This window comes from Zonotrichia leucophrys, chromosome 10 (assembly GCF_028769735.1).
Source record: "Zonotrichia leucophrys gambelii isolate GWCS_2022_RI chromosome 10, RI_Zleu_2.0, whole genome shotgun sequence".
In the NCBI taxonomy this organism is placed as follows: Eukaryota; Metazoa; Chordata; class Aves; order Passeriformes; family Passerellidae; genus Zonotrichia; species Zonotrichia leucophrys.
Window position 1 is genome coordinate 5,372,796 of NC_088180.1, and position 14,890 is coordinate 5,387,685.

A 14,890-nucleotide genomic window follows, 5' to 3' on the forward strand; every position below is an offset into this window, starting at 1 on the left:
CCTCATCCTTGCCCCCCGTCCCTCCCCAAATTCTTCCACTCCTTTTGCTGGTCATTACATTCATCACAACCACTAAATGCTGTGCCATCCTCCAGGGGTATATCTCTACTGAAATTCACAGCTTCTGGTGACACAATGTCATGCAGGAGTTTGCTGCATGACGTTTCCAGTGGCTTTCCTCTCCTGTTGGGATTGCCTCCTTGGAGATTCTCCAGGGATGTATTTATTGGTGCATAGCCCACCTGTTGCTCTTGCATAAATGTGCAGTGAAACAGGGCTGCAGGCTTGGTGGTGGTACAGCCTGAAATTCAGGCCAAGAGCTTCTTTACTGAATGCTTGGTTATATATGAAGTGAAATACATAAAATTTAATGTTAATTTAGTAGAAAACTGAAATTATCTATGTGTGGGAGAGAAAATTCTCATCAGTTGCTGCAGCTAAGATGATTCAGTTGCTTTTCTCTCAGCAAATAGTGTAATTCATTTGCAATAGTCAAAGGGTAATTGGTCTTTTTAGAACTAGTTCTTGTGTTTATTAGTTCCTATTTTAGTAAGATGACTAGTGGTTTAGGGTCTTGCTTTTGTTACTCTGTGATTTACAAACCAGTTTTACTGATTTCCTTTTGTTTCTGAGGAGGATAACTTTATAATGCTAAGGACAGCTAGCAAAACCCTATAGTGGAATTATATAAATCCAGTATTAGTTCATGCTGTTTCTCAGCAGCATATTGGCTTCTAGGCTGAAGTACATGAACTAGCAGTGGTTTGGGGTTTTTTTAATCATAGCTTAGGAGACCTGTTGCCAGTTTACATAGTGGAGAACAAATATACCACTGAACATCTGAAATGTGTTTTTTCCAAAACTAGGTTCTAAGTAATACATTCAGGATTTGCAGTAACAAGCAAGTTTGATCTTCACTGCTGTCAACAAGCTGGGATCTAGTTTTTTTGTTTTCTTCAGAGATGTATGGAAAACCACCACTGGCTGTTGGTCTGAAAACTGTAGCTGATCTATCAAAGTCCAAGGCTGTTAAAAAGTTCTTACTGTTTTTTCATTCTCACAAGAGACAGTATGTGTACTTACATTTTTCCTTGAAAGACCAAGAGCTTTTCAATCCAGAGAGAGAAATGTACAGAATCTGTACAAAGTAAGTGGAGAAAGTGCCCATTTTCTGACAGCAAATGTTCCTGCTCAAGTATTTGCACTGGATTATAATGAAGCTTTGGTTAAGCAGATTAAACAGACAAAAGCAGCGAAACTTCAAAGGCTGACCAAATGTGCTGAGGTTTTTATTTCCCCAGTCTGTAATGCCTGCTTTTGCCTTCCTCTCATTAGCACAGGAAAATAAGCCAGTAGAGCACAATGTGCTGTCCCTGTGCAGTGCCTGCAGCGGCTGATTGCTAACGGGGTTCTGGGGTGAGTATCCAAGGCTTTTCCAATGCAGCCGTAGATAAGAGACCTCCTCTGAGAAGGGGTTTAAGAGCAACTGCACAGCTGAGAGTGCAGCTGTTTGTAGAGCTCCTTTTAGATACCAAGATGCAAAAGCTTCCTTCCAAACACAGATGTTAAGTCTGTGACTTAATCAATGGTTAATTAACAATTTTTAACATGCTCAAAACAGCAAAAGGATCTCTGTGCTTTGGTAAGCTACAAGGAATAAGGTAAAGCAATATTCACTGGTGTGGTGTAACAATCCAACCTGATTTGATATTTCTAGATTGCATTTTCCAGTATTCTCTACAGAACAATTAAGTGTGCAGCATCTGTTATGGTTTTTATTGTGAAAAGTGTTTCCTGCACTGTGGGATTGATTTGGGCTTTTGTGTCACTTAGTCAAGGAGTTGCCAGAGACCACACAGAATTTGGAAGTTTTAATCAGGTGGGGGAAGTGAATATGTTTAGAATATATAAAACAATATAACCAAATTATTTTAAAAATTAAATATGTACAATTTTAGAAGTACAGAAATTATGTAAGCTCTGTTGCAGGTTCCTGTTAAGCTCATTTGATTATGTTACAGTTCATTAACTAATATGGTGTATATGAGAAGTAACAACGCTGGACATTGTTATGAAACAGCAGTAAATTTGTACACTTTGTACATTTGTGTAATTTAGGAATAATTTTGAAAAATTACTGTAATTCAAATCAAATAGACTATTTTTGGATCTCTGAATATTTTGAACTGCCTGAATACTTGTGAAGTAGCAAAATCTCGTTCTGAACAGGTAAATGGCATTTCTTTGATTTAACCGCCACCTCCACAAACCACAGAGCCTCAGGGATCTCACTGTTGGGGATGTTTTCTCTGGATTTTTCTAGAACTGGACTCTGATGGTATAGAACAAAAGCATTTCCTAAGCTCCACTTCAAGTAATACTATTGCTGAAATTTGTCATGTTGTAGCAGCCTTACGAGAAGGCGCATGAAAAGAACCTTCTCAATAATTTTGGAAGTAAGGCTTTTTCATTTCATTTGAAGAAGGAATCTGTGGAGTCAAGACAGGAAAGCTGACTAAGCCCCACAGCCTTTCAATATTAAATCTAATACTCTTTTCCTTCTTATTTTGCTATATAACCAAGCCCTTTATGCTAAATGCCTGAGATACATGCCTTGTCATTCAGAAAGCAAGTAAAGCTGTAAGCCACGGGAAGTTTTGTCTATCAGTTTTTATTTCTTCCTCACTGTTGTGCTGTGAGGCCACAAAAACTCCTTCTAAAATGGCATGAGATGGTTCTGCCTTGGTAAATCAGCAAGATGGGAGTGGAGAGCAGAGCTGCAGGATCTGCCAGGCCACTGACTGCCCAGACTGGCTCAGAGGCACCTGGGAGAGGGGAATGTCTGTGTTCCTGAACAATTATGGACACCCTTTTAATGAAGGACAAGCTTGGTTTGGCAACTTCCTTGCAGTTACTTGCAGTGAGGGAACTTCCAGTAGTCCCCTGTAATTTTAGACATAGTGGAGTAAATGAAGAAGACCGATGGGAAATAACAAGTCAACAGACAAAGGAGCTCCAGAGACAGCTCTTTCCTTGCATGGGAGAGAAAGATGAACTCTGAAACCCCCTGTTCATCATGCTGGAGCCTGTGCAGCATTCGGAGCATGGCTGGTCTCAAAGCGGCTGACTGGCATCTGCAGCTGGCTTTCTTCAGTCAAAATCAGCAAGGGTTTTAGTTCTTTCTCTAAGAAAAATCCCTTTATTTTTTTTTTAAGTTAGGCTGAAAGTTGTTGTGTCCTTTTTAGCTTCTGTGTCTGCAAAAATTTAATTGCACTTCCATAGCACAAACTAAAGCAAAATGTGCAACATTTGCTTGTAACTTGAAAAGAGTGTTTCATAATTCAAACTCAGAAGAGGCAACTTTTATCAGCAAGGCAAAGGTATTGGTATTATCCAATTGTGAGTGGTTTTTAACATTTTTCATTTCTTTAAAGTTAAAAGGCTTCTTTGAATTCAATTTTTAAAATTAGTTTGCAAGCAGGATAATAGGCCAACACAATTTGAAGGTCATTTCCTTCCTCCTGTTTCACAGATACCCAAAGAGTTTGTGTTTTTACTGTTCACAGGGTATTTAAATTTAAAAATGCTCCTTCCAAGACACATCTCATTCAGAGTAAGATGCCTTAGGAAAGACTGGAACTTGATTTACAGTAAGAAAATATTATGTGAGAAGATAGTTATGAAGGGAAAGTTACTGAGAACTTTCTGCATACAAAGAATAATACTAAAGCATTATTTGAAGTAAATACTATTATCTATTTATTTCACAATTTATAATGATTTTCTGTGCTACACTGAGGCTGTTTACTGTTTACTGCAGTAGGAAGGAGCAGGCGCATTTTTTGGTAGAACTTGAAACTTCAAGACCATCATCTTTCTACAGAAGGGTTTTTACACACATTTGAGATTTTAATTTTATCCAAGTAATAGAAATTTGCATCACTTCATGAGTAGATGTATCTGGTGTTTAAAACTGATGTAATGAATTTAGTAGCTGAAAATAGAAGGTGAATGTTGCTGTATCTGCCACACAGAAATATAGCAGTACATTTCTTTTTTTCCCCCTTTCTCTCTTTTCAGGGTCAGAAGGCTTGGATAGAGAAGACCTTTTCTAAAAGAGAATGCATCTATATAATTGCTAACAACAAAGACTCTACCAGGTAACATTTGAAATTATTGTTCCAACAGAAAAGCTTAATACCAGAGAAACTCAACTCTGTTTGGGTTTTTAGATGTGTGAAACCCAGTTTAGTCACTGCCTGTGAAGGGAGATGACAGAGGAACAAAAGCACAAGTCATGCTTGCACTCCAGTCTGCACAGAGCCATGGGACACGTCACACAGAGATGTAAATTCATTACAGCAGGCTGGGAGCAGGGAGGCAATGAGTTGTTAGCTCCTACAAACCATAATAGAATCATAGTGAATTCTGAAAGCAAGAGTGCAGCAATGTGGTGCCATCCTTCACAGTTGGTATGATATTACCAATGACAATAGCAGACAGGGGGATTTGATTTCTTATTCTAAATATTACTATTACTCCATGGGCTAGCTGCATATTGTGGTCCAGCTTGTGTGGATAACAGAACAGGTAATGTCACATGCAAGCTGTCACCTCCAGGTAAGAAACAGGTGGTCAGTGCTCCTGTTCTGCATTCTTCCTCCTTGCCTGGCCTTTTACCTAGAACAGCTTTCCAGTGCATAACACAAGTGAAGTAAATTTTATTATCTTTGCATGTTAAAAAACGCCTAAGCCTGTTAATTCTGGGCACATTTGTGTACATGAGGGTTTTTTTCTATTATTCCTCTTGGACAGTTGAAAATCTAATTTCTGATATTGTTTTTTTTATTTTGAAGATACTCTAATCAAAGTCACTTCATATTTTAACCTCCAGGTGCTGCTGTGGCCAGCTCATTAACCAACATATTCCACCTCCTCCAAGTATAACAGCTAATAAAAATGAAGAAGAAACGAAGCAAGTGGAAGCTCAGCCAGAGAAATGGTCTGTCAGTAAACACACCCAAGCATACCCAACAGATGCCTATGGAAACCTGGAATTCCAGGGAGGAGGACATTCAAATAAGGCCATGGTAAGGGGCATAGGGTACTCTAAGGTATTTATTAATCTGGTGTTCAACAGACTCTTGAGTTTTCATAGCAGTAAAAGTAACAGCAGTTCAAACTTCTGCAAAAAATCTCTTGTTTTTCCACTCTTCTGAAGAAATCCAAACTTAGGTTTGTTTCTTTGTTTGAAAATTGTAAAACTCCCTCTTCAGGATGAAAGGCAAGCAGTAACCATTCTTTGCTCAGAGAATTTTTAGAACAGGTTGAGTGACAGCATTACACATTGCTCTTTGCAGTACATCCGTGTGTCCTATGACACTAAACCAGATTCTCTGCTGCATCTCATGGTGAAAGACTGGCAACTGGAACTGCCCAAACTCCTAATCTCTGTCCATGGAGGCCTCCAGAACTTTGAAATGCAACCAAAATTAAAGCAAGTGTTTGGAAAAGGTCTGATAAAGGCTGCCATGACCACAGGAGCTTGGATTTTCACTGGTGGTGTTAGTACAGGTAAGCAATTGCCATCACTTTTAGTTTACTTAAGAATTCAGTGATGTTCATTCACTAATCTTTCCCACAGGCAGAAGATTTAAGTCTACGTGAACGAGTCATTACCCACTAGATCAAAAAAGGAGCATTGTAATCATTTGTGTTAATCTCCTACCCAGCCCAGACCATAAGATTTTCCTGGGTCAGTATTGATTTGCATTACTCGGTGTTTCCTCTGAAAAGAAATTTCAGCCTTGGTTTCAGTAGAAGGAATCTACCACTACTTCTAATACACTTCTTTTAGTGCTTGGTTATCCTTGTAGTTAAGAAGTTTCCTACTCAAATTTAGCTTTGGTGTGGTTTTTTTGTATAAAGATCTTTTTATTACTGAAAGTGTATTTCCTGCTGTCATGGTTTTTGTCCAATGAATAAAATACCACGAGACAGACAAGGGGACAGATTGCACTATGGCAAGTTGGTAATGGGGTAAGTCTTCCACAGACATCACTGAATTCAGCACAATGATGTGAGAAGGTCATGGGACTTACAACACAACCATTACAAAATGAAACCATGGCTGTCTGCATTGCATGTTCTACTATAAAGTACCAGTACCAGTTTAGTAGTGAAAGCAACACAGTAGCTCCGTGAGAGGCAAGAAGAAAATTCTGTTGTTTAGTGATCAGTCTAAAGTGCCAAAAATGCATTAAATTAATTGTGCCTATAGGTGTCATTCGCCATGTGGGAGATGCCTTGAAAGATCATTCTTCCAAATCCAGAGGACGAATATGTGCCATAGGAATTGCACCGTGGGGCATTGTAGAAAACAAGGAGGATCTAATAGGAAAAGATGTAAGTGTTTAAGGAAACAGCTGTGTGAAAAATACATTGTTAATATTTCTGAAATACTACTTTTTCCATTTCTAAAGCAGGTCTAGAAGGTGAAATGGAACAATTTCTTGAGAAAACCTGTTGTTTAAGAATATTTCTCAGGTTATCATAAATGAGATCAAAGTAAATATGGAATTGGTGAGGTTTCCATTGCTTTCATTAGTAAAGACCTCTCTGTGGTGACGGGTTTACAGCCTAACTTCAGTGGCACTCTGAGCCTTCTGTAAATCACATACGGGCTGGCATTTATCATAGGTGGGTACTCTGGAGTGGCATATGAATTACTAGGAACTCCAAATGAGAATGTATTTTCCAATGCACTAAGAGGATTATGTAACAGCACAGTGTGTGAACAAGGAGAGCATGGTAATGAGCTTAGGGGAACATGCAGGGGAGTGCACAATCTGACTGTCATCCTCCAAGGAAAACAGTGCTGTCAGGAGGACAGATTTGGAATGTAAAAGCAAGCTCCTTTTCTAATTCTCCTCTGGTTTTTATAGAGGTTTGCTTGGTTTCTTTCCTCAGAAGACTCTGAGTGTGCCACTGTGGGGTGGTGTGGGGCATTTTCCCATTTGATTCTTAGTTCTAACATAGGTACATCTCTCCTCTTGGCACGCAGGTAACACGAGTTTACCAAACCATGTCAAACCCTTTAAGTAAGCTCTCTGTGCTCAACAGTTCCCACACCCACTTCATTCTGGCAGACAATGGCACATTAGGTAAATATGGAGCTGAAGTCAAGTTACGGCGTCAGCTGGAAAAACACATTTCCCTCCAGAAGATTAACACGCGTAAGTACGAGTGGGGCAAACTGTGACCATGACGCCTTGAAGGGGGGGAAGGAGGGCTTGAAGCGCTTGAAATTATGGAAATTAAAGGCTTCTTCCAGCTCTTTCCATGGAAATGTGATCAGGACTGTGTGACTGGACTAGAACATGTGCTGTTTGATAAGTGATGAAAGAGCCCACATGAACCGGGCAGGAACACCATGGAGTAAGGATTGCATAAAGGGATGAGGAAAAATTGACAAATCATAGTGAGGAGAAGCTTCAAAGCAGTGAGAATCTAAGGAAAAGGAAATGCAAAGAATTTGTGCACTTCTGGGCTAGAATTCATAAGCATCAGTAAACACACAGAACAAGGGGATTTTTTACAGTTCCTGTTTACAGGAATCCTGTGCAGCTTAGTGATTTCTGATTTTGAATATTCACACAAGCATTTTGTTTTCTCTCTTATACAAATGGATTTTTTTCATTAGAAATATCTCACTCAAAATACTTTGGTCTTCCTGATAAACTTAGCAGGCATTTTGATTTTTAATGACAATTAAGATAATTTCACCTTAATGCTCTCATATTTAGAGTTTTGTGCAGTTTAAAATTTCTTCCAGCTATTATGGCCTCTTTGAAATAATTTTCTAGAATTTTTCCCATTGTTATTTAGAAAATAATTATTTTAAAATATATATATTCATTAACATGTAAAATATTAGTTTTTAAAGGTGAAATAAAAAAATATATAAACTATTTAAAAATAACTCCACAACCCTAATTAAAAATCGTCCAAAAAATGTTAATAGTATTTCAATTCACACATCAGTTAAGAGCTACTGGAGAATCTACAACAGTTCTACCAGTTGCTTTTCTTACCTCTTACTGGTACCTCTGTAAAGTGTGTAAGCCTGTAAAAATAAGAAAAATAAATATCCAGAACAGCAATTGCATTGAACTCCATAGAAGTTCCTTATAGGGTCTAAGTGCTCTTATGGGTAGAGCAGAAAACTCAAGTAGAGTGGCAGGTAAAGCAAAAGGTGCAATCAGGGATCAGCCATGAGGTATCCAAATGTTCTGGGAATTCTCTAAGTGCTGCCCTGTGCCTGTGGTGAGCCTTGGAAACAGCTCAGCAAAATGCTGCCCCTTGCCTTTGAGCATGGAGGCAGTGCCAGGTGCTGCTGCCCACAGGTGGAAACAGCTCAGCCTGCTCCTGCTTTTGTCATCTCTGTCTTCTGCAGAAGTGCTGGCAGAGCTGGACGGTTGTGAAATGGAGCATTGGCTTGAAAGGCCAGGAATTCAGGGCCCAGAGACAAGATGGACAAGATGTTCTGTCCATTTCTTTTAATACCAACATCAACTCTGGTTTAGGTAGTGTTTGATGGTTTTGTCATGAGAAGGGCAAAGTTGGTACTACACATAGAAGCCTGTTCTGTGAAGGGCTGCAGTACACTTGCTAGTTACAGCATACAGGGAGTTATTTTGTTTCTTCTTAATCACTCCAAGCACAGGCACCTCTGCTGGAAATCTCAGGAGGAATCACTAAAGATTTCATGGACACACAGGTGGGCCCGTGCTCTGTGACTCCTCCTTATCAGAGCTGGGGTGTACTGACAGGAGGATGTCAGGAGCTTCTCCTGTCACTGTGCATGGTGTTCCTGCTCTGCAGAGAGGAATCCAGCTTGAAAACATGAACTCTGTCACGCATTCTCAGCCAAACAAAAAAAGTGCGCCTTTATAAAGCACTGGTCATTTCACGGGTTAAGAACTGAATTCAATTGCTTATGATAGTGGAATTAGTCAGCATTCAGGTAATGTTTTGTCCTTCATTTCCCCAAGTTTCTTGTGACCAAGGCTACTGAGACCATGTGACCTGTGGGCTTCCCTTTGTCATCCTATGCCTGGAGATCACAGTGAGGCAGGGACAGCAAAGGGATGCTCAGCTGTCGTCTCTTCCATCGGCCAGCCATTTCTGCCTCATGATAAAAACACTAATTCCATTTTTTTATCGTAGGAATAAGCATAGGTATGTCACCTCACTGAAGACTTCCCTAGGTAACCAATGAAGAGGTAAAGCATCAAAGGCTGGGAGCCTGATGAAGCAGTCATGTTAGCTGATTTATCTGTACCTGGTGTCTGTCGAGAGAGGTTACAAACATCCACCAATACTGAGTGGATGAGTTATCAGTATGAAGCAAGGGCAGAGAGACATCTTCCTCTTTTCCTTTTGGGCTTGGGGAACAGCATATGGATGTTTTTGCTCACATTGGCCACAAAATGGCCATTATTTTTCCTTCTGGTTTGAAGCAACGCTCTAACACAGAATTCACATCCACTTATCTCAATTTCTTAAACTAAGTTTCAATGACACTTCTTTTTTTTTTTTTCTTGTTTCTGTTCTTCTGGTTTTTGCAGGACTGGGGCAAGGTGTTCCTGTAGTTGGGCTCATAGTAGAAGGAGGTCCCAATGTGATCTCCATTGTCTTGGAGTGTCTGCGGGAAGACCCCCCTCTCCCGGTGGTGATCTGCGACGGCAGCGGGCGAGCGTCAGACATCCTGTCATTTGCACACAAGTACTCAGAGGAAGGAGGGTAAGGGTTCAAGATCTTCACCAAAGCTGTGTAGGACTGTAGGCCTTGCTTTCATAGAGCTTCATTTAAAAAAAACCCTCAAGGACAAAATGCTGCTAGCAGAGGCATTCTGCTGTCAGTCAGCTTTTGTTGCCCATTTGGTCCTAGCCCTGAAGTTAGTGAGTAGAAGTTATTACCACTTTGAATACATGTTATGGCCCTTTGAAATGAGCTTGCTCTCAGTACAGCACACTGTTTTACAAGCTCCATCAGGGTTGCTGCACTATATTTGGTGCTGGGTTAAGCATGATAGAAGCAAGGACAGGTTCCCAGGAGTAACTCTTTTCTTCAGGCCAGGGCTGAGGTTAATTAATGCATGGATTTGCAAAATGTGTGTTGCCTGATTCTGCTGTATTGTGTGAATGAATTTCACTGTCCAAGAGTGCCAGACCAGCTGTGGAATTTTTGGGTTTCCTTCATTCTCTTGCTTTTGCCTTCCAGGCAAACACCTTATTATTTGTCTTAATTAGGTTGTGGCACACCTGTCTTGTGCTGAAGATAGAACCTATTTCCTGGACTGAAGTTGAAGCTTAGCTTGGATTAAATATTAAGCAGACAAGTAGTGTTGCAAGCAGTGTGGATGTTATTTGCTGAATTAGGAGAGCAGCTCTTATGCTGGATTTTGTTGGTGTTTAGACACAGCACATATTTAATTGCACCCACAGTATTTATGATTCAGCAACTTTCCTTTCTGTCTAACAAGCTTTCTTAGTTTAGATCAAACTTGTCTTGCTTTTTTTTTTCTTTCTTATTCATTTTCCCTATCACCTCATAGGTAATTGAAAGATCTTATCAGGATCAGCCTTCAGAGATGTGCCCACTGCATGACTTCCCCTCCCACTGACATGCAGTGTCCAATTTTCTTCTCCAATAATGATGATATATGTGTTCATCTAGTAAGGCATATCTATAATGAGAATTTTTTGTCATTCAAATCGTTTTCTCACAGTGAATTTTGAATTTTACTACACCTCTCATCTGCTGGTAATGTTTGCCATAATCTGAAAACACATATGTTGTATTGGAAAATGGATGAAGATTGAAGGGCTATTTCGTAATGCTTTGGGAGAGCAAACATTACAAAACAGCCCTTCTATAACAGATCTTTCTATAATGTTTTCAATCTAATTTCTTAAATTATCTTTTGGATTGTTCATTTGTTTCTCAGTTGGGTATTAAGAGGTTTCAGATGCATTAGCATGTTCAGTCCTTTGTTTAAAACCATAACCAAGGTGACATATCAGAAGTGTGAAATATTTTGGGGTGTTTAGCTATATGCAAAAGGACTTGGAACATTTAGAAGCAAAGATATGAGTTCTGTAAGGCCTAATGATAAAATCCTGAAGACTGAACTTGCTAACAGAAATATATCTGTGATATATAAGAGGAATACCTGGATATTATAGTTTCTTAAACAGCAGGCCTTCTGAAGATACATTCATTCTGGCAATGTCTTTTTTTATGTCTCATTTTTCATTTAGGATAATAAATGAATCCCTTAGGGACCAGCTTCTAGTTACCATCCAGAAAACCTTTAACTACAACAGGAATCAAGCTCATCAGCTGTTTGTCATTCTTATGGAGTGCATGAAAAAAAAAGAACTTGTAAGTATCCTAAAAGTAGTTCACAAAGGTGATTTCTGTGACCAAACTTTCTAGAGTACTTTTAAGTGCCATTTTCCCAGGAAAGGGGCTTGACAGACCTGTTGAAAGAAACTGAAGCTCTGTGTTCCTGAAGGTCCTCCCCTGTTCCTTGCCCCTGGTTTGCTGCAGGTCTGCTGTGTGTGCTGCAGCCCTCACTCAGGCTCCTGCCTGTCTCCCACATCCCAGCTGCAGAGAAAAGTGTGCTCAGGAAAAGATAACCTTTGACATTCACATCTGTGGTCTGGAAGCAGTGTATCGAAACTGCATCCACTGTGTCTTCGCAGGCAGAATGAATCTCTGAGACTCTGATTTTGAGTAATCCTTTCTGTGAAGTTTTGTAAATATGGTGCCAAGGTGAGTTCCATACATACACCTTCACTGGATGTAAAGTTGGTAGTAAACATGACTCTGATGAGCTGACTGAAAACAGAATCAGCCTTCCTAAAAAATTTGTTTGAGAAAAGGGAAGAAGAGAGCCCACAGCTGCTTTAGTCAGACTGTTTTGAATTTAAAATGTGCATCAGAGCATGCCTGGTTTACTCAGCAAAATTCAGACACTGGCTGTGCAGCCTAAGCAGACTTATGGTTTTCTGTTGATAGTTTTGTCTGTTCTTGCTAATTAGTAACATTTTTCCCATAGTTGTTCTTTTTCTAACGTCACGTATCTTTGCATTCCTGCAAAATATGTTCTAACTGTTGAGAAAATTGCTATTCTCAGTAGTTAATGTGAATAGCTGCTTTTGGAAAATGAAGAATTTGAGGTTTTTTGGTCTGCATTTGTATAAAGTTTGTTAACATAAAATATTTAGTTATTCTGCTTTTGAATAATTAGCCATCTAATATGTAGTTAAATGGCTAAGCTTTACATTAATTACTATTTTAAAAATCATTGAATTGCAATGGACTGAACTAAGCAAATGTGACTAAAAATAATTGCCTTTTTTCTTACTTGGTTCTGCCTTTTTGATTGTCATATGTAACACATCCTGCAGCTAAAAAGTGTTCGAGTGTTATCATCAATAAAATAGATGCTATGATAATTATCTTGGGTAACTAGCATTTCCATTTCCATTGCTACTAGGGAGTATTAGAACCATCAGAAAACAATTGGTTTTGCATGGCAGTTTTGTCACCCCATTTTAGAATACATCGGCTTGGTGAAGATTTTTCATTGTTTGTCATGTTCACCAGTGCAGCGATATTTTAGGATAACCTGACTGAGAGAATTTAATTAAACTCTTCTATCAAAATGAAATTTCAAAGAAAAATTTAGTTGAACTGTACTTTTTGAAAAATCTTAAGTTGAAAGGAATAATGAAGCTGCTCCATTTTCTATCCACATGTTCAGTGTCTCTTTCCTGTGCTGTAATTTGGTGTGTTTGGTTTTAGATCACCGTGTTCCGCATGGGCTCGGAAGGGCAGCACGACATTGAGATGTCCATCCTCACTGCTCTCCTCAAAGGTGGGTGTTCCAGGCAAGAGGACATCCCTATGCACTCTCTGACATTCACTTTTCTTGTTTGAGTCTTTGATTTCTTCACTTGGATTTTAACAAGTGCCTGGGTGTATTTGGTAAATGTTCAGATTTGCATGAAGCATAAAATCTAGACTGAAAGTTTTGCGTGGCTTTCCTCCCCTGAAAGTGTGGGATGGATGGGAGTGCTGCAACAACTCTACTGCTGATGCTGCAGCTCATTTTATTGCAGTTCTAGCATACATTAAAACAGTTAGGGAAAAAAAGTGGGAAGATGAAAGGCTGCCTGGATTTCTCCAGATCTCAGATTGTGCTATTTAAACCTTAGAGCAACAGGATCAGTTCCATATTTAATTGGGGTTTGTTTTGTTTGCTGAGACAACTGTTTTCTGTCTGTGGGTATACAGTAGTGGATACAGGCTCTATATAGAATCTCTGGAGCCCCCAAATTGCCATTTTTATGTACAGTATCAGCCAGAGGAGCTGAGGGGTCTTTAAGAAGAGTTAAATATCTGTCTTTAGCATCAAAATAAAAGTCAATGTGGAAGCTTTAAAAAAGGGAGAAAGTCTCATTAATCCTTTGGAAATTAAGATTATAGTGTTAAATGGAAGAAGCTATAATTTGATTGGATGAATCTACTGCTTTGTGTCAGAATTATTCTAATGGTAGTATGATATGGAGCCAGACTTGCTGTTTTCTAGTTGTTGCAGAAGGTTGTCCAGCCTTGTTTCATCATGTGTGAAATATGAAACCTCTGTGGATTCTCTTCAGGTACCAATGCATCTGCTCCAGACCAGCTGAGCCTGGCTTTGGCCTGGAATCGTGTAGACATTGCACGCAGCCAGATCTTTGTCTTTGGGCACCACTGGCCAGTAAGACAAAGTTTTCTTTCTTTGTCAGTAGTTTAAATTGTGTAATATTTACACCTTGGGTTTTGATGCTGCACTGACAGCAATAGTGAAACACTGCAGCTCACCTGTGTAACTAAAATCCTTTATTTAAGCTATTTTCATGTCTCACTGTGTTGATGCTTTTTGCTTTCCTATGTGAACCATCTGATACTGGATTACTCCAAAGTGTCATGAGGAGAGCAGCAATCCAGTTTTCTTCTCTGTGCAGTTTATGTAACCTAAGCATTATCTGGAGCAAGTTTAGCCTCCAAAGTGTGATGCATGTGTGCCTCTGCCCTGGGCAGACAGGTTGGAAAGGGGAAGGACCTTAGCTGAAGAATAAATGTGTCTTGAGAGGAATAGACAGAAATACTGTCTGCAGAACAGAAGTGAACCAGTGAGTGGCTCTCCGTCCTCTCCTCTCTGCTCTGCAGTATGGATGTTGTTTGGCATCATGCAGCATTCTTGTAAGGCTCTTTCTGTCCAGCTCTTGTTGGTATTCATTTTCACAACTATTGCTTTCAGGGAGAGCAAAGGATCTGAAGTGTCCCAGTCCTCTCACACTGACTTTATTTCTCAAGAGAAGTCTTCCTCAGTCAATCTCCTTCACTGCCTTGACTTTCAATGTTACAAAGTTAGACTTAACAACTTTTTAAAAAGGGTAAAGCTGTGACTATGCAGAAAGGCCCTTAAAGAAATTACCATTCTTAGTTGACTCAATGTGAGAAGTGGTGACTGGGGGGTGAGCTTGGTAGGAGTGTACTCAGTTAAATAGTTACTGTAAGATCAATTAGATTTCTAATACTTTAATGCATTATAAATACAGCCTTTAGGAAGCCTTACAGCTCCTGATGGTACAGCTCCTGAGAAGGAAAAGAAATCTCCAGCACCTCAGACTAAAGCAGGCAGGGGGAAAGGAAAAGGAAAGAAAAAAGGAGGAAAAGCAAAAGAAGAACCAGAAGAAGAAACAGACCCAAGAAAACTTGAACTCCTGAACTGGGTGAGATGAAAGTATTAGCATAAAAAAATGCTGAAGGT

The 14,890-nt window shown here is 39.5% G+C and overlaps 1 protein-coding gene across 1 annotated transcript in view; it reads left to right on the top strand.

Annotated features, from left to right (window-relative positions):
- Nucleotides 1-14,890, top strand: part of TRPM1 (transient receptor potential cation channel subfamily M member 1) — a 58,651-nt gene that overhangs the window by 20,935 nt on the left and 22,826 nt on the right. The window contains exons 2-11 of the mRNA XM_064721851.1: nucleotides 4,081-4,160; nucleotides 4,895-5,090; nucleotides 5,361-5,574; nucleotides 6,281-6,405; nucleotides 7,064-7,235; nucleotides 9,630-9,804; nucleotides 11,325-11,448; nucleotides 12,877-12,949; nucleotides 13,734-13,834; nucleotides 14,679-14,852. Of these exons, the coding sequence (XP_064577921.1) occupies nucleotides 4,081-4,160; nucleotides 4,895-5,090; nucleotides 5,361-5,574; nucleotides 6,281-6,405; nucleotides 7,064-7,235; nucleotides 9,630-9,804; nucleotides 11,325-11,448; nucleotides 12,877-12,949; nucleotides 13,734-13,834; nucleotides 14,679-14,852 (1,434 nt within the window). The remainder of the gene's footprint in view (nucleotides 1-4,080; nucleotides 4,161-4,894; nucleotides 5,091-5,360; nucleotides 5,575-6,280; nucleotides 6,406-7,063; nucleotides 7,236-9,629; nucleotides 9,805-11,324; nucleotides 11,449-12,876; nucleotides 12,950-13,733; nucleotides 13,835-14,678; nucleotides 14,853-14,890) is intronic.